We start from the raw sequence: 25,725 nt of genomic DNA on the forward strand, positions 1-25,725 counted from the left end.
AGTTCTAGCTCCGTTTTTCTGTGCTGCTCCATGTCATTACCAGGATGGTTTAGCAGCAGCTGGTGGGCCTGCTCTGCTCACTTTGCAGCTGGGCCTTTAGTAGGGCAGTCTCCTGGTGAAAAATAAGTCTGCTAATCTCTAATTCCCTCCGTTTGTTGGGGCTGTGTCTGTCTGCCTGGTTGGAATTCAGCTGCATGGACTCAGCAGAAAGCAGCATGGGCTAGTGGGTGGATGGGCTGACTGAGGGACTTGAAACTGAGACTGAGGTTGGATATTGGGAAGAAATACTTTCCTGAGAGGGTGGTCACGCCCTGGCACAGGTGCCAGAGCAGCTGCGGCTGCCCCTGGATCCCTGGCAGTGCCCAAGGCCAGTGGGACAGGGCTTGGAGCAGCCTGGGACAGTGGAGGTGTCCCTGATCCCTGTGCCAGGGTGTAACCACCCTCACAGGGAGGCATTTCTTCCCAATATCCAATCTAACCCTTCCCTCTGTCACTTTGAAGCCATTCCCCCTTGTCCTGTCACTCCGTGCCCTTGTGAAGAGTCCCTCTCCATTTCCCTTGTAGACTCATTTCAGGTTTAGAAAGAAAGGAGAGGGTTTTCCTCTCCCCAGAGCAAGTGGAGGTTTCCCCAGTGGTCACTGCAGGACATCACACTCTGTCTTATGCATGGTTGCTCCTTTCTAATGCTAGATGAGAAAATAATCCTTTCCACAAAATGCTTGTAGAAGAATTAAAGCTGAGGAATATCCCTGGGTCCTTGTCCCAGAGCTGATCCCCACGAGGGAGCATCCATCCCATGGTGTTGCTGCCAGCACTTGCAGGGAAGGGTGGGACCCAACTGGGAAAGGCTCAGTTCTAAATATAGAGACACTACGCTGGGTGCTGTTTTGGAAAGTGTGGCTGAGCCATCATTCTGTTCCTCCCCTCCTTCACTGCTGCCGCAGGGTGTCAGAGGATGAAGTGTACATTACTGTGTTTCTCTTTCTTGGGTTATTTTTGGTTCAGATCCAGTGGGTTTTTCTGGGGTAGGATGTGTCCTGATTTTAAGGTGAGGAGCAGGTCTGCTGCTGCTCGTGCTGCCATGTCACTTAAGAAACTAAATGGATTTAAAACTATTCTTCTCATGCTTAATCTCAATTTCTGTGTAATCTGAGCAAAAGAATAGGCTGTATTTATCAGCACAGGCCAGTATTCCAGCAGGCAGAGGTGCTTTGTAATGTTGGGAGAGGCAAACTTAGGGAATTGGCACTTGGGATGTACTCTCAGCAGCAATTGATTCTGAAAACTTACTGCTAAAAATTCCCAGAGCTCTGTGGCTCCCCAAAGAACAAACTGCTGAAATCTGGCTTTACACAGGGAGGTATTGCAGAGGGAAGGACTTGAACTCCTGAAGGTGTTTTGGAGAAGGCTGGGAGGCAGAAGGCAGCAGATGCTGTTGCCTGTTTTGTGCCCTGTCTCTGCAGGGACAGCCAGAGGTCCAGCAGGAATATGGATAACGTATCTTGTTCTAAATGCAGGTTTTTCACTTGCAGTTTGAAGCAACCAACTCCTCCTTTTCAGGGTATTTCTATGAGTTGATTTGAAACTTGTAATAACCCTGGGGCTTTTTTGTATTTATTTCATTTTTAGGCAAGTGCATTTGGTAGCAGTTATGCCTAAATCAGGGCAGAGGCTCAGGAGGTGCAGATCTTTTGAAGAACTTGATGATTTCTGCTCCTTCCCATCTTTGCAGCTGGGGCTGCCTCAGTACAAAACCTCATTTACCACGTGCTGCTTCTGCTGTCGTGGCTGGTTTCAGCTCTGAAATGGGTTAATCTCAGCAGAAGACTTTCTAGTTTGATTTTGGAGGAAACATCTGGACATTGCTGTGGCTCCTCTGCCCCACATGCTCTGGCTGGTTCAAAATTCCTACACAGAAGGAGAGGGGAAGATGGGCAAAGGGAATTATTTTGTGATTAATTTCTTAATTGCTGAGCATCCAGATGTGGCAAAGGCTTTGTGCAGCAACACTGAATTTGTCAGCACTTTCTGCTGGTGCTTTGTTTCCACACCATGTCAGGGTTTTCTTGCTTTCTGGGCAGCCTTAATGTTTATCCACATGAATCAGTGTGCTTAGGATATATTTTCATGATACTGTGGCTTTTAACATGGAGAGTGGAGCCGTGGATTTATCCATTCCTTACCATCTCTGTGTTCCTGTCTGCCCTGGAGTGCAGCAGTAGGGATTGAGGGTGTTTTGATGACAGTTGATGTTATTTCCTGGTTTCTTTATTTGCTTGGTGCATCCACCAGATGCAGAAATCAGGGTTGCTTTGCTGTTGCCTGCTCTGTCCTTTGCAGCACACCATTGCAGAGGAGCAGCTTGTGCAGGGTTGGCCCTCTTGGTCCTCTCCAACTTGTAAACCCCAGCAGTGGTGGTTGTGAAACTTGTCACTGAGGTTTAATTGTGGCCACATGGTACGAGCTGCTGTTCAGGTGGATTTGGGAACCAGTGCCAGAGAGTTTTTTTGAAGACTTCAGTCACTGGGTGCCAGCAGATGTTGGAATATTGCTCTGCAGAGACAAGGCCCTTGCAGCACGTCTGTAATTCCTTGGTAATTATTAGCAGCGGTGAGATTGTATCAATCCTGCCATCCGGAATGCAGCTTTTGATCCGTCTGTCAGTTCTCCTTGGATTTCTGTGGTCTGTGTAATTAAAATCTCCCTGAGAACCACGCTGTGTGTGTTGCAGGAGGCGGAGGGCAGAGTGGAGGTGGGCAGCAGACCGTGCCGCCATCGTCAGCCGCTGGAACTGGCTCCAAGCCCACGTGTCGGACCTGGAGTACCGCATCCGGCAGCAGACGGACATCTACAAGCAGATCAGAGCCAACAAGGTGAGGGCTGGGATGGGGCAGGGGGCAGTGGGGTGGGGCAGGATGGGGCAGGAACGGAGCGGGATGGGGCAGGAACGGAGCGGGATGGGATGGGATGGGATGGGATGGGATGGGATGGAGTGGGATGGGGCAGGGTGGAGTGGGATGGGGCAGGAACGGAGCGGGATGGGGCAGGAACGGAGCAGGATGGGGCAGGAATGGAGCAGGATGGGGTGGGAATGGAGCAGGATGGGAGAAGGATGGGATGGGATGTGGCAGGATGGAGCAAGATGGGACAGGAATGGAGCAGGATGGGATAGGATGGGATGGGATGGGGCAGGAGGCCTTTGGGCACTGTGCTTCTGCTTTGCCTCCTGGTGGCTCCTTCTGACCCCAGAGTGCAGATGCAAAGTCTGAGGCTTTTTCCCTCCTGCCTCTCTCCCAAAGCAGATTGCAAAGCTGTGACTAATTGTAATGCAATTTGGCATGGGCTGAGTGTAATTCCTGTCCCTGGTGCAGTATGATAACGTGAAGGGAGCAGTACCTTGCTTTAGAGTCAGTCTTTGGTGCTGAGCAGAGCTGGTGCTGTTACATGTGTGATGCTGTTCCCCATCACTCAAGCCTTTCTCTTTGCTATTTTTTTTTAAACCTTCCCATTCTTTCTTTTTGGGAGTAGCTGAGGATGGGGATAAAACCAGCTGAGATTTAGTGGGAAAGGGAGTGGCCTGTGGAGGAAGTTAGTTCAGATGCTATCTGAACAGGCTTAAAATTGAGTCTGTTCCATAAAAAAAGATCATTTTTTGGTGCTGACCTTTCCCTGTGGAAGGTATTTTTTTTTTTAGTGTTGCTCTCAGATGGTGGGAGAATGGGGGAGAGCAGAGAAGGGATGAGGCAGGAATTGTTATGGAGACTTGTTCAGGCATGCACATGTAAATGTCAGGCCTTGGAGGAAGGAATGTCTGGAGTTTGTGGCAAGAAGGCTCCTGGTATTGCATCAACTGAGAGATCCTCAGGAATTCAGTCTGGCAAAGGCCTTTCCCAAGATGTGTGCTGCTCTGGGGGTGGTGGGGAGAGGCTTGCAGGGGGTAGAATGCAGGGGAGGGAGACTGGACTTTGATGCAGAAAAGCAGGCTTAATTGAGTGAGTGAGGGCTCTGAATGAGTAGGTGGAAGAGCACGGCTTGTGAGCAGAATCCATTACTGAGATTAGGGCAAAAGGCTTCTGGGAAGTGGGCAGATGAATGATTCTTCAGGAAGAATCATCTTCCTTTCTGTCTTTAAGCTGACATTGCAGCATGGTTTTAAGTACAAAATGCAAAATAGCTGAAGGTTTTTATGCTAGAAGTTAAGTAATGGAAGAAACCAGAAAACTCAGGTAATGATGTGGAAGGTTCAGGGCTTTCACCAGGTGATGGCAACTTGACAGGCTCATGAAATGGTTACAAGCATCCCCTGTGTTTTTATAAGGCTGCAGCCTCAAGGTCTGGAAGGAGGTTCTGGCCAGCAGGATCATCCTCTCTGATTTGTTCAAACCAAAACTCAACTGTGATACCCCAATACATGAATTTAAGATAAAACATGTTGCTTAAGGTGCAGGGGCGTTCAGAACTTGAGTGTTTTGGGTAGTGGCTGTTCTGCCTGAAGAAGAAAAAAACAGAACCACATTCTATCACATGCCCCATCTCTGATGGAGCTTGCTGGAGATTATTCTTGCACCCAGCTGTTGTTATCTTGGTGTCATTGAGCTCTGGGATGGTTGTAAAACAGATTCTGTTTGCACCAGTGAAAAACTAGAGACCATCTTAAAAGGGCTTGGAGCAAGAATAGGAGACTGGAGAAACAACCCTGTGTTTCAGTAAGACACGAGCTTGTTGGAATGAATTTGGCTTCAAATTGTACAAGGAAAACAGTTAAAGAATTTGGAAACACCTTGTTTTTTCTATCAATATAACTTAACTCCAGTTTATTGGGCCATAAGGAGGTTAAAATGTAGCTGCTGCAGGAATTCAGAGTTCTACAAGTTCTAAAGTTCAAAGAAATCTGATTACATTCTTTTTTAGTTTAATTACCTTTATATGTTAGAGTTTACATCCCAGTGTACCCTTCAAGAAAGACACATTGCTGTGTCAGATCAAAGCAAGGGAAGGACGAGGCAGTCAAAAATAAGCTCGTGTTTTGAGGGTAAACTGCTGCCTGGGAGTCTCAGCAGGAATTGTGCTCTCAGCACATTGAGCTCAGCTCAGTTGCAGCCTGGTGAGAAGTGGAGGAAAACACCAAATCAGGGAGCTGTGCTCAGAGCTGGTTGTAAAATACCCTGTTTGCAGGCACTTAAAAATAGCAGGCTGTTGAGGGAAGCCTTGTGGCTCTGTCCTCTCTCCAGATAATGTGCCCAGGTTCCCTCCAGACTCACTTTGCTGTGACACACTGTGTCCTCCAGAATTGTTTTCAGGTGACTGATCTGCCTGTTCTTGATCTGAACAGCCCCTTCACAGTTCCTTGTTTGACCAAATGCTACTCACTGGGGTTTGTCTTTGTCCTGGGCTGTGTTCTTGGCCTCCACCAACTCCCTGATCCCTTGCACATTTTGCCCTCCTTAGTTATAATATAACCCAGAATATGCATAATTACAATGATTTTATTTCACTTTGTGTTGTTCTGAGAGCAAAGCAGTCCTGCCTTTAGGTTAAGCTTCAGTTAAACAGGAACAGGACAGCATATGTCAAACCTGATAAAACAGTGCTCAGCCACTGTGTTTGTCACACTGAGTTTATAGCAATGTTTTTCTTTCCTTTCTGAATTTTTGTAAATATTGCTTCTTGTGGGGGGCAGGGGGAAGTCTGCTCAGAGTAACAAGTTGGTACATTTTTGTCACCTGCTCAGAATTGTTTGCTTGGCTGTGGTGGCAAGTTCCCCTCTGCAGGGTGAGGGCAGCTGCTGCTGCTCTGTGCTCCAGCAGGAATCTCCTCTGGCTTGGCTGGCACGTGGGACAGGCAGAGCTTCAGAGGCTGAGCTGCCTCCAGCCACTGTCCTTCCCTCTCTGGGGTCAGCTGAGATGTCAGGGAAAGCCAGGCAGCAGGGGATTGGGTTTGGCATCACGTCTGGAAGCCGTGGTGGGAACTGAGGTGCTGCTGTGCAGGGCGGTGGGTGCGCAGTTTCCCTGTGGACACCAAAGGATCTGCAGTTCATTCCTCTTGTGGGGAACAGGGTTTGTGGCACGGTGGGTGTGCAGTTTCCCTGTGGACACCAAAGGATCTGCAGTTCATTGCTGTTCCTCTCTTGCAGGGGCTGATAGTTCTTGGTGAAGCTTCGCCCGCTGACCCTGCCGTAGATGATTCGTCCCGTCCCCTTAGAGCTGAAGTTAGGCTGGAGCCTGGGGCCGACAGGCTGGTGAGTGCCACTGTGGGGCTGACTGGTCCAGGAGCTTCACCTGCACCAGTTTTGGGGAGGGAGGGCTCATCCCTTAAGCTGTGGGGCAGAGGGATGCTCAGACCATGGAGCAGGCCTCGTGGAGCAGCTCCTCGCTGTGACTCCAGGTGGGAATCACTGATCTTGGTCAGCAGCTCGCCCCCTCCCATGTTGTTTTGGGGTTAATAAACAATAGGATTTAAAGACCTTTTCCAATAGAGTTCCTGGGGGTACCTTTGTAATATGCATTAGCATTTTGTGAAGCTTTAAAATCTTAACTAATCCTTTCCCTCCAGCAAAAAAAGTACCTCAAACTGAGAGCAGCATGATTAGCAAAGGCTGCTAAAGATGTGGCTATTTAATATCTGCCTGAGCATTCCCCCTTGGAAAGGGCACTAATGATTGCAGTGAGATGCACTGGAAACTATGCAGAGTGCCAGGTATTTATTATTTAATGTAGAAATGTAGGGCACAGACTGAAGGCTTGATCGTACTGTTCATCCTGCCTGTGATTGCTTTGGATCCTGGGGGATGCAGCAATATATTAAAATAGAGGGTTTGCAAGTTGTGGTGGAGCAGGAGGAGAAGGGTGGTCCCTGAAACTTCTGCAGGTTCTGCTTGGCACTTCCTTGTGGCCACTCCTGCAGCCCTGTGTGCCCTCTTGGCCTGCTCCTGGAAAGGGTGTTTATTCCCCTTCCACGGGGACTCCCACATCACTCCACACTCCCAGCTTCTCTGTGACACTGCTGGAAGTGTCACCCCTGGAACCGCCGCCTCCGGCACCCAGCCCCTGGGTTTGTGCTTAATTAGGGCTGCTCATTAGGGCAGGGTGTTGAGTCAGAGCCCTGATCTGCTCCGAGCCAGAGATTACCCAGAGACGTTCCCGTGGCTCTTACTGGAAAGGGATCTCCTTTCCTGGAGAGGTGCTTATCATTTTGGCACCCTCCAGGCCTTTTCCCCCCCAAACTGGCAGAGTAAGAGACACATCTGCAGTGTGGAGCAGAGGGAGGAATCCATCCTGTCTCATCCCCAGCTCCCCTGGATCTCCTCCCCTCGTGAGTGCCTTGGATCCGTGTCCTTGGGCATCGGCTTCCTACGTGGGATGGGGCTGATAATCCCCAGGAGGAACTAATCCTATCACCAGTGGAGGGAAGGGCTTTGCAAATAAAGCCTGGGAATATCTTCTGGGAAATGGAAGCTCAGTAGGTGAATAAATATTTTTGTCTGAAGATGGAAATGACATGAAGCCCTGAAGACATTACTTGGCTGCTGATTTTGGTTCCTTGGATTGCTTGTCTAGTGAGGGGCTGCACTTGATATTGTCCCCTAATGAAATATTTCTAGTAATAGGTGAAGATCTGATCCTGCCTCCTTTTGTTAGGGTTTTTTGGGAATGCAGGGGACATTCCTGGTGTTGTCTCATGACCTGTCTGCACACAGCTGATGTGCAACAGCAGATGTGCTACAATTGAATCTTCTACACCCCCCAAGATTCCCAGGGGTCTGAAGGACCTGGACTTCTGGACCCAAAGCACATAAAAGAGCTCAGAGTCAGGAGCAGGGGTGTGATCCTGGTGCTGTGGATGCTGCTCTGGATCCCAGCCTGGCTGCCCAGGCAGCCCTGGAGGACAGCACGGCCTTGGGAGGTGCACCAGGAGCTGGCAGGAGAGTGAGAGTGCAGGAGGTGTTGGCTCTGCTCCTGTGTTGGGTACACCCATCTCAGGGTGATAAAGGGAGCCTGGGCTGCTCCTGATAAATGCACGTTGGATTGATGCTTTCCAGCTTCTCCACAGGAAGCAGCCGAGTCCCTCCGTTCCTATCTTGAACCACCAAGACAGAGCAAGCTCTTGGAGAAGAAGTTCCTCCTTTTAAGACCCTTTCTGTAGAAGAAAATAAAGGATTTCAAAAGAGCTTATGAGTCATGAGTACCCGCCCTGCTGCACCAGGGGTGCCTCTGGCGGGTGTCACGTGGAGGCTCAGCCTTGCCAAGCCTCTGGAAAGCAGAGGGAAAGTGTTCAGCTCCTGCATGACTTCACCTGGCTGGGGAGCTGAGTTTACCTGATGTCTCAGGTGTGATCTGACCTCGCTCCTTCGTCTCTCTGGGTGGCAGAGTTGGTCTCATCCTGTCTTTGCTCCCCCGTAGGAGAAACATCTTTTTTAGCAGAAGTGTAAAAACCCCTGCAAAGTTCCTCAAAGAGGCCCAGGCAGAAGTTGTCTGAGTTGTTATAAATTGCCCTTCCCTGGGTGACTCAGGTGTCTCCTCTTCTGGAAACCGTTAATCCAGCAGTGCCATGGCCTGGTTTTGTTGTTTATTGAGTTGGGGGGTGTTTGCTGGGAAGATTTAATCACCACAATCCAGATGGGTTTGGGATAGAGTCAGGGCCAAGCAGGGGGCTTGGCTGACCATCTGTGTGGTGTCAGAGCTCTGCTTTTGCCCTTTTTTTTTTGGTATTTGAACCACATCACCACTGTGTGTGCTCAGAGGGGGAACCCCAGTGAGAGACAGGGCAGGGAGTGTAGGAAGTGTCACACAAAGGAAGAAATGAAGTTTAACCCCAGGGAGGAGCATGTGTGACACCAAAAACAGGGGACTGCATGGTTGGGGCTGAAGGTGATGAATGCCAGAGGTATGGACACTGGTGGGCTGCACCAGGGTGGGGAGCAGGAATGTCACTGGTGGGAGGTACAAAGCCAGTGTGTCCTTGGAGGCTTGGTGACAATCCTGCTGCTCCCTGCAGAGCCAGGGGGTTTGTGTTTCAGACCTCAGGCACAAGGGATTGGGGAGCACAGTGTTTTTAACTCAATTTTTACTCACTGTGCTCTACCAAAAAGGTGTTTCCAGCTTTGTGTTTATGCAGCACTTTCAGAGTTACAGACTCACCCTGCTCCCATCCCAGCCCCACAGCCTGGCTTCACACTCATTTAAAACACTCCCTAAAATGCTGTTTGGACTCTGTTTGCACAGGTAGTAAGTTAAAATGCAAATTCAGTTTTGCAAATCAGTTCCCCTCTCCCTGCCTCCCTGTTTTCCCCCAAAGTGCTTCGGCAGGAACTTTCAACCACGTGGCTCAGAACAGAAACCAAACTGCAGGAGAGACTGCAGAGGTTTACAGGTGGTGATGAACTTGTTTGCACCATGGAAACAAAATGCTAAAATCCCCTTAAAGCCCTCAGCCTTTCATGCTTCTGGTTGCCTGAGGGGAATTAAAGTCCTTTGGATCTTGGAATGAAAGGGCTGCCATGTATCCATCCTCTTGCTGTCCCTAAGATCTCCTTATGTCCCTGGTCTCCTGTTCATACTGTGACTTCTGAACCCTGCTTTGAAGTCCTGTGTGGAAATCCATGGCTACAGCTCAGAATCCTCAACTAGAACCCAGTTATACTAATTGTGGCTATTTAAGAAGCTCTTATTTATTTCTATTTTTCTCATCCTTCCTTAGAGTGTGTCTGGATCCCAGCCCCTAGAAAGCTTGGGTGTTTCTGCTGCAAATACTCCTGAATCCCACCCCACCAAGCCCTGCGGAGCACCAAGACCCGTCAATGGAGTTATTAACACGTAAGCTCTTGGATATTCTTTGCCATGTCCCATTGGAAAGCAGGCTGTAACTGGGTTGGGAATAGTACAGATGGTGTCTTTTTTCAAAAAAAGTACAGTAGTAGATCATGCCTGGAAACATTTTGGAGGAGATTGCTTGCTTGAGGTTTTCTGCTGCATTGTTTTGCTGAAAATGGAATTAAACTGAGCTGTGTTTACATGAACAAGCCCTGCAGGCAGCTGTGCACGGAGCATGGGCAAAACTTGTTTCTTTATGAGTAGTTTTAATACATCTGCAAATTGTGTGATTCAAAGGTACTAATGCCCTGCTCGTAGAATTATCTGTAACCACTGACCTACTTTATATGAGTTACGGAGGAATCCCATTGATCTGGGGAGTAAAACTTCCTAAATTCTTTATTTCTCCAGGCTGCTTTTGTTGACAAAGTCTTGAAGTGGGTAAATGAAAACAAGTGGAAGACATTCCCTGATGCTACAGGGTTGAACCACTTGAAAACCCTTGAAAAACGTTGCACTTGCTCCGTGCCTTGAGGAGGCAGGGAAAAAGAGAGGGGAAAAGGGAAGGAGGGAGGGAGGGATGGATCCTGCCCCGATGTAATGCGAGCAGATCAAGGAGCCCATGGCTGCAGCTGGAACACTGCAGGCTGTAACAGAGCCCTTTGTATCCCTGTAGCCTTTGAACTGCACAGCCTTAGACCACAGGGCTTTAATGTTTTGCATTTTTAGAAATGAAACACTTGTAGAAGAGACATGAAAAGGTTCATAGATGAGGCGCTGCTGCGCTGGGATCTGCTCGGGGCACGGGGTATTGATGCCAGGGCTGCTGCAGCCTTTGTGCCTAGGAGAGGTTGATGTTAACTCTGCACCTTTCTGGGGTCACTGCTGGGAGCTGGCACAGGTAGAGATCTCAAATATCCATCAGAACCGAGTTTACATCAGGGTTAAATATTTTTTCTGTAAAATTCTATGTTCTCTGGCATTTAGACTCCTGAAAACCTCTTGTCTTAACATTCCCCAAACTCTCATTCTGGAGGAAGCTGAATTCTAGGGTTAAAGCTGTTCAGGTCTAGAGTGGCTTTTGCTCTGTGGCTTTCAGTGCTGTTTTTTTTGTTCAGAGCTTCCATAGGTATTTTGTCAAAGGTTCAGTTCGTGGGAGAGTAGAAGGTGACTGAAGTAAAAGCAAAAAACGGAGTTGGTTTGATAAAACCCATTGTGCCATGAACTGCAGAGCTTTAAACTCAGCTCGGAGCGTTTGCTCAGGAGCGAACCACGAACCTGCTGGTAGCGCTGCGTGAATAACTGGGCTTTTCTTGTCCTCCTCTCCTGTGGGGCAGTCTGCAGCCTGGCCTGGCAGAACACGCTCAGGGAGATGGCCAGGAAGCCGAGGAGCTCCTCCACAAGAAGCAGCGCCTGTCCCTGGTCCCCGCGGACGGGACGTGCGTGGCCGCGCGCACCCGCCCCGTCCTCAGCTGCAAGAAGCGGCGCCTCGTCCGACCCAGCACCATCATGCCCCTTTCCAAAAAGGTGAGTCGGGGGTTTTCTGCTCTTGTTTTCTTTGTGAAGATGGAAAAAAAAACAACAGGAAGGAAGAGCAGGACGGCAGGGCTGTAAAAGCTGTTGGAAGAACAAAGGAGAAGGGAAGGAGGAGGTTGTAACAGGTTGGAAGATTTTTCTTTGCTGTCACTGGGGAGGGAAGATGCTGGACTCGTGAGTTTTCTTAAGCCAACCAACCTGAGGTGAACTCAAGGCCAGGAAGGTCGGTGTGGCACAGTCTGAGCAGGAGAAAGAAGCCCTGAGAAGTCAAGTATCAGGAAACCTTAACTCTGAGACAGGAATTAGCAAAGCCCCCAGGAACTCGCTGATGCTCAAGGGAAAACCACAGCTGTTTGCCCAGGCTTACGTGGGATGAATGCCCTGTCTCTTCCTGTTTTGTTTTCTTTATTACTATTTTTTATATTCCTCTCCCTAATGCAGGATTCATTCAATGGAATTGCACTTTATTGCCTGAATGAGGAAGGGCCATGTTTAATTCTTTTTATTTTCTCTTAGGAATACCATAAACTGTCAGTTGGAGGGAAAATAGTGAGAAATGAAGGAAATAAGGATCTTTATTTGTGCATGCAGAACCATAATGGCAAAAATCCACTTACCTTTGAGACAAAGTGTTTCAAGTCTTAACTTTCCCACAAGGGCTGGGGGGTTTTCACTCTGCGGATGTTTTAAAGAGAAGCTCCAAAAGCAGCATTTTTCTGAGCAAAATAGATTCTTCCTCAGCTGAGTCAGCTTTAACTGATCACTTATCTGCAGTTTTATCTGGGGTATTTCTGGGAGAGCTCTGCAGTGATTACTTGCAAGATCTCCAGTGATTTGGAAGTTGATGAACTTTCTCGTGGTGGATGCTGCCTTGTGCACTCAGTGCTTGAAGAATTGGCTGTAAATTCTGTGTTAGATCTTTGTTGTTGTCATCAAATACATCTGGTAATCAGAGATGGTTCAGAAGAGCAGTTCCAGAGATGAAAGTACCAGAGAGCAGGGGATTTCTGAGCCCTCCTCCAGCCATTCCAGAGACAGCTGAGTCATGGCCAAGTCGTGCTCCAGAAATACCATGTCCACTTGCCTCCACTCCCCTGCCCAGCAGAAAGTGGCTGTGGATTGAACTTTGCACATGCCTTGTGGAGGTTTTGATCCTGTAATGTTTTTATTGTTTTCCTCACAATTCAGTGCACAACTTTATGGGAATTTGGGGGCAGCCCTTCAGCTCACACATGGGCAGAGTGGCAGGATTGCCTCTCTCCTTGCTCAGCCATCCTGGTTAGAAAGCCCTGTGGGCTTAATCTTTATTATTTTTTATTAATTAATTAGTTCCCAGCAGTGGTACTGCACTGCTGATTCATGCTCAGTTTTGGATCCATCACAACCTCCACATCCTCTGGGCAGAACTTCTAGAGGTAGCAACGTAACTGCTCAGTTACCCCTTCCTCCTCTTCTCTGGGCACTGCATCTGCTTCTTGCATTTGCTCTCAGTGCAAATTTGATTTATTTTAGATAATTTCTCTTAACTTGTAACGAGGAGTGAGCTTCCAGCTCTTTGCTTCAAGCAGCCCTTCCCAGTGTAGTGTTGTTTGCTGTGGTTATTCTCTCCCATCCTTCAAGTCATTCATGGAAATCATTTGGATAATTCTGACTCAGAAGAGGCTTCTGCAGGATCCAGTTTGATCCATTTTTCCATTTTGGTGGGGAATCAGGGATTGTTTTCTCTGCATGGAGTTTATATCCAGTTATATGTCTGCTTGCAGTGGTTTCACACAAATGAAGTCTGTATCAAGTCTATAAATCTCTGAATTGTGACTCTATCCTGGATTAAGGAACAAGGTTGAGAACCACCTTTGTCACTCTGTAGATGTCCCTGCAAATGTCAGCTCCTGGCATATAATGATGGCTCTGACCCACTGGAACTAAAAATGGATTCTTTGCCCCTTCTCTGACAGCAGAATTGTGCTGCCTCATGGTTTTTATAAATGAGGTTTCAACTTAGATAAAATTAAACACTTTTAGTCAAATTTAGCAGCTGTTAAACTGTCTGTGCTGGTAAGTCATAGTTTTCAGTTGTGTTTATGCAAAGTGAAAACATCCTCTCGTGAGGCCAGACTAAATTAACAGGTTCTGTACAAGGTAGAGAAAAAAAAAGGGAGGGTGTGTGTGCATATATTAAATTTTTTAATGTATTTATATTTCTAAATAAAAATTATATAGAGGTTATTTTTATATATAGATTGTTTATTATTGTATATAATATATAATTATTATTGTATATAATATATAATAATTCTTATATATTATATACAATTAATATTGAATATGCTATATATTATGCATAATAAGTATAATTTAAAACAATATTCTAAAATGTCACATAACATCTATTTAATATAATAAATTATACAGAGATAAAATGAATTTATTCTATATTTATTGACAATCAAACGTAGCTATAATCTATAAAATGCAGGTTTGATTTTAACTGTTTTAGATACAAATACAGTATATATTTTTATATATATGTAGAGGAACATTAAAGAAATAAAGCTGCTTTTTGGATGTTTTCCACGAGCTGTCCCCGGGCTGGCTGTGACGTGTCCCCCGTGTCCCCTCAGGCCCACCGTGGCAGCCTGGCGCGCTGCAGCTGCGACGTGAACCCCTCGTGTGCCCTGTGTGGCACCCGCAGCTCCTCCACGCTGGAGATCCAGTACGATGCCCCTCTGCTGGAGCGCCTGTCCCAGCTGGACTCCTGCATCCATCCTGTCCTGTCATTCCCAGATGGTGAGCGCGGCTCCTGCGGCTTGCGGGGGGTGCTGGGGACGTGCCCCTGGCTGCCAGGGGAGGTGCAGGTCTGCTGGGGTACAGCCAGACCTCTTCATCTGCTGGTGGTTTTGAGATGAGAGCCTTGGTTGGGAAGGTGTCACACCTGGGCTGTGTTTTGGGAATCTCACCCCGCAGCCTCGCTCACGGTGGGGAAGCCAAGAAGTGCCTGGGAGTCCTTCCTGGGACCTGGCTCTGGGGTCTTTGGGGCTCTAAAGCACTTGAGAAATATTTGCTTGCGTGAGTTTGTCCGTCTGTATGAAATGATTTGTGGATTGGTTTGTCACAGGAAATCCTTTTGACCTCGTGAGGAATTGAAAATGATCTTGCATGGTTCAGTGGGCACAGCAAGAAGGGATGTTCCCGTTAGGACACTCAATTTCCTGTGTTACAGCTTCAGGGTTAATCATCATTAAGAGAGGAATAATTAACCAGCCCTGACCGTGGGCTGTTCACAGATTCCATGTGTAGGGACTTTTCCCAAGGGAAGAGTAGTTTGCAGAGTCTTCTTCAAATGGTGCTTTTATCAGGAGAGTTGGGAAGTGTGTGGATCACCGTGGTTCCTTCCCTTGGTGGGAGTTCATGGCTGCTTGAGGTGTGAAATTGTGGCTGCCCCATCCTTGGAAGTGTCCAAGGCCAGGCTGGACAGGGCTTGGAGCAAGCTGGGACAGTGGAAGGTGGCTTGGCTTCCCATGGAGGTGTCAGGTGGTTGGTCTGGGATAAGTCACTGGACTAATGTGTGTGCTTGGGTTTAAATTCCAGCTTTTCACAAACTTTGTGTGACGGTAGGAAATGCAGGGAGTGTCTGGGAGCAATTAGTGTGGCCTCTTTCATTAGCACTATATTTAAACCAGACTAAAATAAGTAAATTGGTGCTATTTTTAGCTAGATCACTCCCCTCCCAAAGACACAGCTCTGATCAGGAGTGCTCAAGGAACTTAATGAAGTCCTGAAGCAGGAATTTATTTTCTGGTTTCACAGCACTTGTGGTCCTCTGTAGTGCTAAATCAAATATCCTGGGAAATGGGGAGACAACCTGTTGGGTGCTATTGCAGCAGAGGCACCAGACAAATTATCCCATATTCTTCCCATTTTCAGGGCTCCCTGCAGCTGGCTCACAGAGTAGAAGATCAGTTCTGGCTGCATGAGATTAAAAAACTTTGGATTTAAAACTAAATTGGTGTAAAGCTTAAAACACCTGTGCAGGAATACCCATTTTCCAGTACTGGTGAACTTAATTTATTCACTAATGCTTAAAGCAGTTGGCTAGGGTTGATTTTTGGGATGGGGGTGATTCCTATCCCAGAGAAAAGCCAGGTAACGTGTTCAGGTGGGGGAATGGCTGTGCCTGGTGCTTGGGGTGCACTGAGGTGTCTCTGAGCATGAATCCAGGCTGCTGCTGGGGCTGCTGCGTGTGCAGAGCTCGCTGAGCATTCCTGCTGCTGGGGCACAGCTGTGAGCATGTGCTGACTTTCACTTTGAGCTGCCTCTCGGTGCCAGCCGGGATCTCCAGAGCAGTGTGCCAAGGGCAAAACTGCCAGGCACTGCAGGAGGAAAAGATCATTTATTTATTTATTCACTTATTCCCCCGGCAAGCAGGACACAGCCAGCAAGGCCTTTAACCCCTGCACTTGTGCTCCACCAGAGCTTTGTCCTCTTTGTCCCCTTCCTTTCAGGGTGGTGTGGGGTTTTTTTGTTGGCTTTTTTTTTTTCTGGTTTGATTTCTCGCTGGGAATTTTTGGATGATGTAATAACCTTGGAGGGAGGATGAGCGCTGGGCTCACTGTGGTTGCCATCTGCCGGTCCCTGGGAGCCCTGCACTGCTTCCCGAGGAGCAGGGGGAGGAGGGATGGTGTCACTGCTGCCAGCAGGGCACTGCCAAACCAGCAGAGAGCTCACTTCCTGCTGACAGCGTTTTGTCCTGCCTTCTCCCCCTCCCTTCAACCTGTCCCCTCCTTCCACAGATGGTGTGGGATGTGAACTGGGAGGGGAAAGCAAAAGATGAGCAGGGAGCAAAGACTGTTTTCCCCAAGTCTGACCACTCCAGTGGATGGCAGCATCCCTGAAGGACTGGCCTGGCCCCTCTCTGTTTTTTGGGACGTGTGCCCACAAGCCAGCAGTGATGACCAAAGAACTGCCATCACCCTGTGACTGCCCTTCCTTAGCAAGGGGCTGGGTGAGAGCTTGAACCACCACGGTACTTGGAATGAAGCTGTCCTGGCTTTTTCCAGGGAGCCAAGTCCCCACCAGCTCCAGCCCATGCTCTGCCAGCTCCATCCTCTTTGCCTGCCTGGATCTGCTGGGGCTTTCCAGTCCCTGAAATTGGGAGGGAAGTGCAGGACAGGAGTTCAGCTTCCAGCCAGGAGTTCCTCCTGCCCTTGGGGCCCCTCGGTGTGGTCACACACAGCTTCTCATGGTTGAGGTACCACATTAGGCAGATTAACATGCTGCAGTGCCTGGTTGGCTTCTGGCTTGACTTGAAATTGAGGATTTAGCCTAAATTTCTCTCTTCCAGCCCAGATTTGGTGCTGAGATACCTCAGGTTCTTGGAAGTCAGATCTCAGATAGCACCACACGAGATACCTAACAGAGGTGAAGACATAGGAGTTTTCCGTCAAAGAAAACTTTGTTCTCCTGCCAGGATATGCTTGGGCTTTGAATCCTGTAGGAATTTCACAAATACCTGCAGATTACAAATGGTGGGATTTATTGCAGATCCTTCCTGAACATGGGGAAAGCTTATGGAAGCCTGGGTGTGACAGTCTGTGCTTGCATGTTCATCAGGGGCTGCTCTCACTGGGAGCACTGGGGCAGGGCGATGGGACCACAGCTCTTTGTTGCGTGATTAATTTGGATTAATACCCCCTGCAGATGTGCCGACGAGCCTGCACTTCCAGAGCATGTTGAAATCCCAGTGGCAGAACAAGCCCTACGAGAAAACTAAACCTCCCAAGAAGCTGTCTCTGAAGCACAGAGCCCCCGTGCCCCCCAGCCTGGCTGACCCCGCGCGCAAGGACCGCCACAAGCTGGTCAACTCCTTCTTCACCGCGGCCAGTAAGTGCTGCCCCTGCCCCGGCCAGTCTGAGGAGGAGGAGGAGGAGGATGCCCTTCAGGTCCTGCTCCTGGGGGTGAGGCAGGGCTATGGCAGGGCTGCAGGTGAGCTGTGTGCAGGTGCAGCTCAGGTTTGTAGGGACCTTCCCGTGCTCGGTGTCAGCAGTGCCACAGGTCTGAGCACACTTCCCCAGCCACCCCCGTGGTGTGGACAATTTGTGCAGCTGGAGAACTCTGCCCGAGTCTCCTGTGGCAGCAGAAAGAGAGGTGAAAACAGGCATTTCATAGCTCTTTCTCTGTTCCCCTCCTCAGAGCGCTCCCATCAAAAAGCCCAAGCAGACAAGGCACACAGGCCGCCTTTAGACGATTTTTCGGCCGTGTCCAAGGCCGAGAGAGCGCCAGAGCGCTCTGCCCAGCCTCCTGCCTTTGACAAAAAGCGATTGCGAGACTGCTCATCTGAGAGGAGTGAAGGTAGGCCCCCAGGGGCAGGTGTCTCGGGGGGAGCTTGGGCTTTGCTGCATCCCCGGCCTCTCTGCCCCAGAGAAGGGGGCACGCACTGCTTCAGGCCCAGCCGCCACCACAGCAATGCCTCGTGTGCTCTAAACTGCTTCTTCCCCAGGGCAGCCCCCTCAGAAGGTGCTTCTCTTTCCTGCAAAGTGCTCCTCAGCACCGGCCACCTCTGGTGCACGTGGTCCTTTCCTCTCCACCGCCACCCCCTTGGGTGGGCTGGGTTTTTTTTGCTAATGTTGTCGTTCATTTTCTCCCCCTTCCCTGTGCAGTGTTGAAGCATCACACGGACGTCGGTGGCCCGAGCTACCTGTCAGCAGCTGTGACCCCCTCCCCTCACAGCCCCATAGCTCGGCAGCTCTCCACCTCCTCCGAGGGCTCCACTCCCACCAGCTCCACCTCCCAGGGCACCTCCAGCACTGCCGTGAGTATCTGCTGCCTTCCGAGGGGTTCTGGGCTCAGCCCGTCGTGGGGGCTCAGCTGGTACACAGATTTTGGGCTGGGGAATGCTCAGTGTTCCTCTTGCCACGCTGGACCTATTGGTTCAGCTGCTGCTGGGGTTGCTGGGTGGGTGTTGGATGTGTTGGCTGTGCAGAGACAGGCAGCTGCAATTCCAGGTTCACCATCAGCTCAGCAACTGCTGGTGAATGTTCCCGTTCCCAGCAGTCCCCTGGCTTTGGTGCACATCCAGATTTTGGTGTCTGAAGCAGTGTGGGGCTGCCAGGAGAAGAGCTGAGCCTCAGCAGAGCTGCTTCCACTGGGACAGCTCCCCTGTCCCTCGGTGTCACCAGGCTGTGAATGGGCTTGGGGTCACAGGGCCAGGGCACAGCAGTGGTGGTGGAGATCTTCCACCTGGGCACAATCTCCAGCAGTCACTGCACTCTGACCATCTTCTGAGACACAGTCAGACTGCCACAGTGCTCGAGGGTGGCAGGGTGTGGGACCTTCATGAGCTCTGTGAGCAAGCAGAAACTCCCACTGTGCTCAGAACAGGGTGATGGCACAGCTCCTCCACCAGATGCCATCACCCTCCCAGGCCCACGTCAGCAGAAACCCTTCCATGAAAGACTGAACTCTACTGAGCTCACAGGTGTCCCAGTGAAGAATTTGGCTTCTGTCTGGCCCCCCCATTTGGCAGTTTGGGCCAAAGCCTGAGCTGGATGTGACCCAGGGGCAGCAGGGTCCTGGCATCCAGGACTCCTTGAACCCCCTGCTCCAGGCTTGTTGCCATGGGGTTCTGGGTCCCCACTGGGTTCCTTCACTGCAGAATTCAATTGTTCCATCACCAGCTGTGACATCAGGGTGTCAGAAGAACCAGTGGTGGTTCAGTTTGAGTGTGCTTGGCCTTTTGGAGGAGAGGACAGCCCATCTCAGCAGCTCTGACACCTCAAGGAGGCCTTTCCTTGGCTCTGCACACCCACCCTGGTTTTCTCTTGCTGTTTTCCTGCTGTGCTTTCACAAGCTCGTTAAGAAATGCAAGATGAAGAGGTTTCCCTCCTCCAGCAAGAGGATTCCAGGCCCTGGGTTCCATGCCCTGGGCTCAGGGGTGGAGCTCCTGTGTTCAAGCGTCCCAGGCAGCTGCGGGTCTGTGTGGGCTCCCCAACCAAAGGGGCAATCCTTGCTCTGGGCATTCACACCTTGGCATTTGGGATTCCTTGCTGCTGTGGCAGTAGATTTTGGGTTGGGAAGAAGACTTGGAGCAAGCAGTAGGAGAACTCTAGTCTGATGCAAATTGATGTTGGCTCTGAAGTGTCCGTAGGTCAGACGAGGCCATTCTGTCCTCTTCCCATCAATGACTTCCTCTGATGACTTTCCCACCTGCCTGACCCCAGATCCCTTTCTCACGTGGTTCTCCCTGTTGCAGCAGCCGAGGAGGAGGAGGGGTGAGAGCTCCTTTGACATAAACAACATCGTCATCCCCATGTCCGTGGCTGCCACGACCCGCGTGGAGAAGCTGCAGTACAAGGAGATCCTCACCCCCAGGTACTGCCCCAGCCCCGCAGGGAAGGCACAGTGCTTTGCTTCTTCCTTGGGAATAAGGGAAAGGTTGGAAAACAGATCATACTATTGCTGGAGACTGGCTAAGTTAGGGAGTGTTTTCTCTGAGGGACCCTTGGCCATCAAAGCCAACTGCTCAGCTCAGTGTCTGCTCAGTTTAAAGTTGTTTCCTTGTCTTGCTGCTAAGTCAAAGGTCCCAGTGGTTTCCCAGCTCTGCAGATGCCTGGGCTGGGTTAACCTTGCAGTTCTGCCTCTTCCCAACTCCCCTCTGTCTTCCTCCTGGTTGTCTGTGCTCTTCCCTGGCCCATTTCAGAGTGGGACAGGAGGGAGCCTGTGGGAGGAAGAGGAGGAAATGCAGCAGCCTCTGTTCTGCTTCCTCTGCCCTTGGGAAGCTTCAGCTGTGCTACCAGACCACCGAAGGAGGTCTGGTGCTTCAAACTGAACTTGGTTTAAAACTGAGCCTGAGTGTGTTGCTCCTCATGGCAGGGTGGAATTTCCCCTTTCCCAGAAGGCAGTGTTGGGAGGGGAGGGGGATGTGCAGCTGGTTCTAGCTGTGCCCTGAGTGATGCCCATGGTGGTTGTGTTGCAGCTGGCGTGAAGTTGATATCAGTGCTCTGAAAGCCAACCCTGAGGAGGACAACGAGGAGGTAAGAAGGATTTTATTTCCCAGTTGATGTGGGATGAGGCTGGTGGTAAATGAACAGTGTCTGTGGAGGGAACAGAGGCAGGAACATCAGCAGGGTTTGTTCCTTTCCAGGGCTGCCAGAGCTCCAGGAGCATTTGGACAAGCTCTCAGGCATGGGGTGGGATTGTTGGGGTGTCTGCAGGGCCAGCAGCTGCCCTGGATGATCCCTTTGGGTCCCTCCCAGCTCAGGACATTCTACAACTCGATGATAAACATTGAAATTCTCACAGCAACTAGTGCTGGCAAAACTGTACAGAAATGTTTGTTTTAAAGGAGAAAGCTCTTACCAAGCCCTCTGCCCTTCCCTTTGCAGGTTGAGGACTTGTCAGATTCGGCCTTTGCTGCTCGGCACGGGAAGTGTGAGGAGATGGAGCGGGCGCGGTGGCTCTGGAGCACGAGCGTCCCCCCGCAGCGCCGGGGCAGCAGGTACAGCCCTGCCCTCGGGGCCACATTCCCAGCTCCGGGGTGCTCACTGGGATTCCTACAAATGGTTGAAAGCTGGTGCTGGTGTTGAAAAGTTTGGTGTCATCCAGCTTGAGGAGCCCGTGTGGAGTGGGCACAGCCTTGCTTAGGTGGGGGTGAAGCCACAGCCCAGTTTGGCTGCAGACAGCTGCACCAAGTGCTTCCTCAAGCATTTCTACTGCTCCAGAAGTGTGGGAGATGCTGTGCCAGCCCAGGGGAAGGCACAGGGCTTGCAATGGCATCGTTCCTGCAGGATCAGGGACACTGTCACTGGACACTCAGTTCCCTTTCTGCTGTGTCTTTATGAGTGGGTGTCTAAAACCACCACTGTTTCCAGCTGTTGATCTCATCATAGACCTGCTCAAGGAGAGATTTGCTCTTCTCTGTTCCATCACCAAGGGTTTGGTTGCCTGGAGTCACTTCGTTCTGGGCCAGAGCCACAGCTCTGTCCCTGCCCTCGACGCTGCTTTGGTTTCAGTTCTGCCCAGTCAGTGCCTGCCATTGTGGGGCTTCCTGCAGGTGCAAACCTGGCCTGTGTCAAACCCCCCTTGTGCTGCTGCTATTCCTCTGCAGCTGCAGTTCCAGTGCTCCTGGAGAGTGGGATGTTTTGCTGTTTCTTTAGCCCATTTTTTACATCTGAAGTCCTTGATAGCCACATGCTGTTGCAGTTATTCTTGGAGAGTTGCACGTGGATTTGGGAACTCAGTTATGTTTCTCTGCTTGTAGCCTGTGGGTTTTTACCTGGACTCTGTGTCGGGGTTCAGACTTTGGTAATTCTTGGTTTAATCTGAGGTCTTGGGGTTTCACTGTGCTCCTCCTGCTCCCAGCTGCTGAAATTGCTGCATTTCCAGCATTACTGACTCAGTCCCTGAGCTGCTGACTGGTGTGAGGAGGGGGAAACACTTGGAAGTGCCTTGATTCCATAGGGAGCTTCTCATCATGGTGTTTGTGCAGCACTGGGAGTGTAGGAGATGTGTGGGACTCGGAACCTCAGGAGAGCAGCACCAGTGATGCATCCAGGCGGTGGAAATGGGACAGGGATGGTCTCTGGGCTGTGGCATTCCCTGCTCGAGTTCCCATCAGGGCAGGATCAGGCAGCAGTGGGGGAGCATGGCTGGCCTCTCAAACCTGCTCCTGTCTCAGGTCCTACAGATCAACAGACGGACGGACGACCCCCCAGCTGGGGAACCCCTCGACTCCCCAGCCAGCATCCCCTGAGGTGGGCAACTACCACTCCCACTTGGAGCTGTCCCACACCCACTCACCACGCAGCCCCATCAGCCCCGAACTGCTCTGTGCCCCCCTGACCCCCCTGTCCCGGGACTCCCTGCGGCTCCTGTCCAGCGAGGACACGCGTTGCTCCACGCCCGAGGCCGGCCTGGACGAGCAGGTGGGTGCTGGCAGGTGTGGCACTGCAGGTGACCCTGTGTGGGGACACAGGCATGGCACCACAGGTGACCCTGTATGGGGACACTGGTGTGGCACCACAGGTGACCCTGGTGTGGGGACACTGGTGTGGCACCACAGGTGACCATGTGTGGGGACACTGGTGTGGCACCACAGGTGACCTGTGTGGGGACACTGGTGTGGCACTGCAGGTGACCCTGTGTGAGGACACAGCTGTGGCACCGCAGGTGACCCTGTGTGGGGACACAGGTGTGGCACTGCAGGTGACCCTGTATGGGGACACAGGTGTGGCACTGCAGGTGACCCTGTGTGGGGACACTGGTGTGGCACTGCAGGTGACCCTGTGTGGGGACACTGGTGTGGCACCGCAGGTGACCCTGTGTGGGGACACTGGTGTGGCACTGCAGGTGACCCTGTGTGGGGACACTGGTGTGGCACTGCAGGTGACCCTGTGTGGGGACACTGGTGTGGCACTGCAGGTGACCCTGTGTGGGGACACTGGTGTGGCACCACAGGTGACCCTGTGTGGGGACACTGGTGTGGCACCACAGGTGACCCTGTGTGGGGACACTGGTGTGGCACTGCAGGTGACCCTGTGTGGGGACACTGGTGTGGCACTGCAGGTGACCCTGTGTGGGGACACTGGTGTGGCACCACAGGTGACCCTGTGTGGGGACACTGGTGTGGCACCACAGGTGACCCTGTGTGGGGACACTGGTGTGGCACTGCAGGTGACCCTGTGTGGGGACACTGGTGTGGCACTGCAGGTGACCCTGTGTGGGGACACTGGTGTGGCACCACAGGTGACCCTGGTGTGGGGACACAGCTGTGGCACTGCAGGTGACCCTGTGTGGGGACACAGGCGTGGCACTGCAGGTGACCCTGGCATGGGCAGGCAGGCTGGGAGCCGCCTGCGGGCGCTGCTGGAGTGGCTCGGGTGGGATCGGGCAGCGGGAGGCGCTGCCGGCTGCTGTCTCCGTGTCCGAAGCTTCCCGGACTGCTCCGAGCCTGGGAACGCGCCCCGGGAGCAGCTCCGGGCTCCGCATCCGTGCAGGGAGCGAGGACAGAAGGCTTTGCAGGGATTCTCCGTGACTCGGCTCTCTTCCCCAGGCCGTGCAGCCCTGGGAGCGCCGCACCTTCCCGCTCTCCTACGACCCCCGGACGGAGTGCGAGGAGCAGCCCGACCCCCAGGACCGGCTCTCGCGCTGCACCCGCCGCACGTCGGGCAGCAAATCCTCCCGGGAATGCGATGGCACTTCGGCTTCGCCCAGCCTGCCCAGCCTCAAGAGCCGAACCCCGCTGGCCCCCCCCTCCTCCTCCTCCTCTTCCTCCTCCTCTTCCTCCTCCTCCTCCTCCTCCTCCTCCTGCTCCGCAGTCCTGCGGCCAGCGCACAGATAGAGACACACGGGGAGACATGAGCAAACCAACACACAGAACTAACTCTTGGCATTAAAGCTTCCAAAATCTGCGTTTGATATTCAAACATCCTGCCGGGAATTTTCACAGTTTTTAGTGAATTTAAGGAGTTTAGAAACTGTTTTTTGTTTTCTTTTTTTTTTTTTTCCTTTTTTTTTGATTTTTTTTTTCCTTCTCCATGTTTCCTCGTCACATGAATGAGCCCCCAGATTCCTCCCAGCGGAGTGAAGCCTCGGGAGGGGAGCAGCCCACCAGACCCCCTCCCCTTTCCTCCCTCTTTTAGGTGTATAAAACTAGAGCACAGGATTTAGCTGACTAGCAGATTTCGGGGATAGTTTTTCCCACCAAAAGGGTGTCATTTTCTCTTAACCCACTCCCCCCACCCTGAAAGGTTTTAGTGGAGTGAAATTAGTGGTGAAAAGTGATGTCTTGGGATTGCAACCTTCACTGTCTGGCTGTCCTCACCTGCAGAGTGCCCACCTGCACTTCACCCTGCTGCGTTTTCCTGCCCCAGGTTGTAGTTCCAGGTATCCAAAGGGGGGATTCTGTCCCTCCCTGATCCTCACTCTGCCCCTGGGGACACCTCTCCCTTCCTTCTCCCCTGGTTTGGAGCAGCCGTGGCTCTGGCAGGGGGAAAGGAGGGACCTTGTGGCTGCTCCACACTCGGCGTGGCAGGGGTGGGAGTTGGGAAGCACCTTGTGCACACCCTGGTGTGTGTGGCGAGGGCAGGGAGGGGAAGAGTCCCCGATGCTTTGAGCAGGAGCAGAATTCCCGGAGCACTCGGATGCCCTTTGGGCTGGGCTGGAGCTGTGCCCTCGCTGTGGGCTCGGGCAGTGGGGGAGCCGTGGGCGAGGAGCTGGGTGCCACGGCTGGGTTTGTGTCACACAGGGCGGGCAGAGAGGGAAGGATGGAGGCAGGAGGCAGCTCCGGGGGGATCAGGCTCATCCCGGTCCCGCGTGGGGTCACCGCAGCTTCGCTCCACTCCCGCACCGTCCCAGCTCCGGTGTCGGTTCCGTTTCATTTCGGGGCGCCCGCCGTGCCCCCTCCTGACAGGTATTTTGAGTTTGAACCCCGAGTTTGTTGTTCCTCCCCGTCCCCTCCCACCCGGTTCCGCACCCGCAGCGATCCCGGTCCCCGCACACCGTCCCCATCGTAACGCTTCCCGGTCCCGACGGTGTGGCTCCTGGGCCCTGTCCTGTTGCTAGCATTGTGCCTGTCTTATGTATAATCACATCACCAAAAAAAAAAACGGGAAAAAAAAAAAAAAAGGGTTTTTTTTTTTTTTTTTTTTTTTTTTTTCCATTTTGTAATCGTAAAGAAATAGTCGCTGAACTGCTTCATGGTCGGGGTTTTCACAATTTTCAACATGATCTCGTGGTTTTGGTTCTGTTCTAGTTTAAAGGATCCGTCATCGTTTCTTTAAAACAAAAACCCAACAAACAACGGCGCTACCATATCCCTCTGCAGAAGTGCTTTTCTATTTATAAGGTTGAAAATTCTGAATAACCCTTTTAGCATTATAAAAATCACACAAAAAAAAAAAAACCCACCTTGTATTTTGTAAATATTTTCTTTTCCTGCTTTGAGCTGTGTAATGTCCTTGTTATATAGAAATGCTTTTCTTCCGAGAAGCTGATCTTTGTTAATGTCTTGATTCTGTTGGCAAAGCACAAATGTGCTTATAAAAAAAAAAAAAAGAAGAAAAGATTAAAAAAAAAATTAAAATGTAATATTCCATTTGATGAGTGTGAAACGCTGGGCTGGGACAGGGAAGGGACCCTCAGTGCACTCAGATCAGCTGCTTCCCTCCCGTGTTTCAGTGGCCTCTTTTTTTCCTGTGTGATGTTTTTTTCCAGCAGTTACTGTCAGCAAGAGGAGGAACCCCTGGGCTGGGGGTTATTTTACATTTCTGGGGTTAGCTGGGTGCTGCTGGTTTCATCCAGGGACTCTTGGGTGCTTCCTGACTCCAGCAGGCAGGATCACCCCTCTGTGCCCCAGGAAGAAGTGTGGGAGTTCAAAAAGTAAAAA

General features: G+C 51.1%; 1 protein-coding gene across 3 annotated transcripts in view; it reads left to right on the forward strand.

Annotated features, from left to right (window-relative positions):
* The window catches only part of KANSL1 (KAT8 regulatory NSL complex subunit 1), a 77,256-nt gene extending 52,288 nt beyond the window's left edge, over nucleotides 1-24,968 (forward strand). Inside the window, exons 3-15 of one of the 3 annotated variants that reach the window (XM_041465383.1) lie at nucleotides 2,732-2,873; nucleotides 6,134-6,238; nucleotides 9,697-9,812; nucleotides 11,147-11,336; nucleotides 13,967-14,132; nucleotides 17,043-17,225; nucleotides 17,535-17,693; nucleotides 18,002-18,153; nucleotides 19,594-19,712; nucleotides 20,317-20,374; nucleotides 20,726-20,838; nucleotides 22,018-22,264; nucleotides 23,392-24,968. In XM_041465383.1, coding sequence (XP_041321317.1) covers nucleotides 2,732-2,873; nucleotides 6,134-6,238; nucleotides 9,697-9,812; nucleotides 11,147-11,336; nucleotides 13,967-14,132; nucleotides 17,043-17,225; nucleotides 17,535-17,693; nucleotides 18,002-18,153; nucleotides 19,594-19,712; nucleotides 20,317-20,374; nucleotides 20,726-20,838; nucleotides 22,018-22,264; nucleotides 23,392-23,679 — 2,038 coding nt within the window. In that variant the 3' untranslated portion in view covers nucleotides 23,680-24,968. The remainder of the gene's footprint in view (nucleotides 1-2,731; nucleotides 2,874-6,133; nucleotides 6,239-9,696; nucleotides 9,813-11,146; nucleotides 11,337-13,966; nucleotides 14,133-17,042; nucleotides 17,226-17,534; nucleotides 17,694-18,001; nucleotides 18,154-19,593; nucleotides 19,713-20,316; nucleotides 20,375-20,725; nucleotides 20,839-22,017; nucleotides 22,265-23,391) is intronic. The other 2 variants (XM_041465384.1, XM_041465385.1) reach the window with 2 other exon arrangements.
* Nucleotides 24,969-25,725: the final 757 nt, after the last annotated feature.

Source organism: Pyrgilauda ruficollis, unplaced genomic scaffold (assembly GCF_017590135.1).
Source record: "Pyrgilauda ruficollis isolate IOZ18807 unplaced genomic scaffold, ASM1759013v1 scaffold189, whole genome shotgun sequence".
In the NCBI taxonomy this organism is placed as follows: domain Eukaryota; kingdom Metazoa; phylum Chordata; class Aves; order Passeriformes; family Passeridae; genus Pyrgilauda; species Pyrgilauda ruficollis.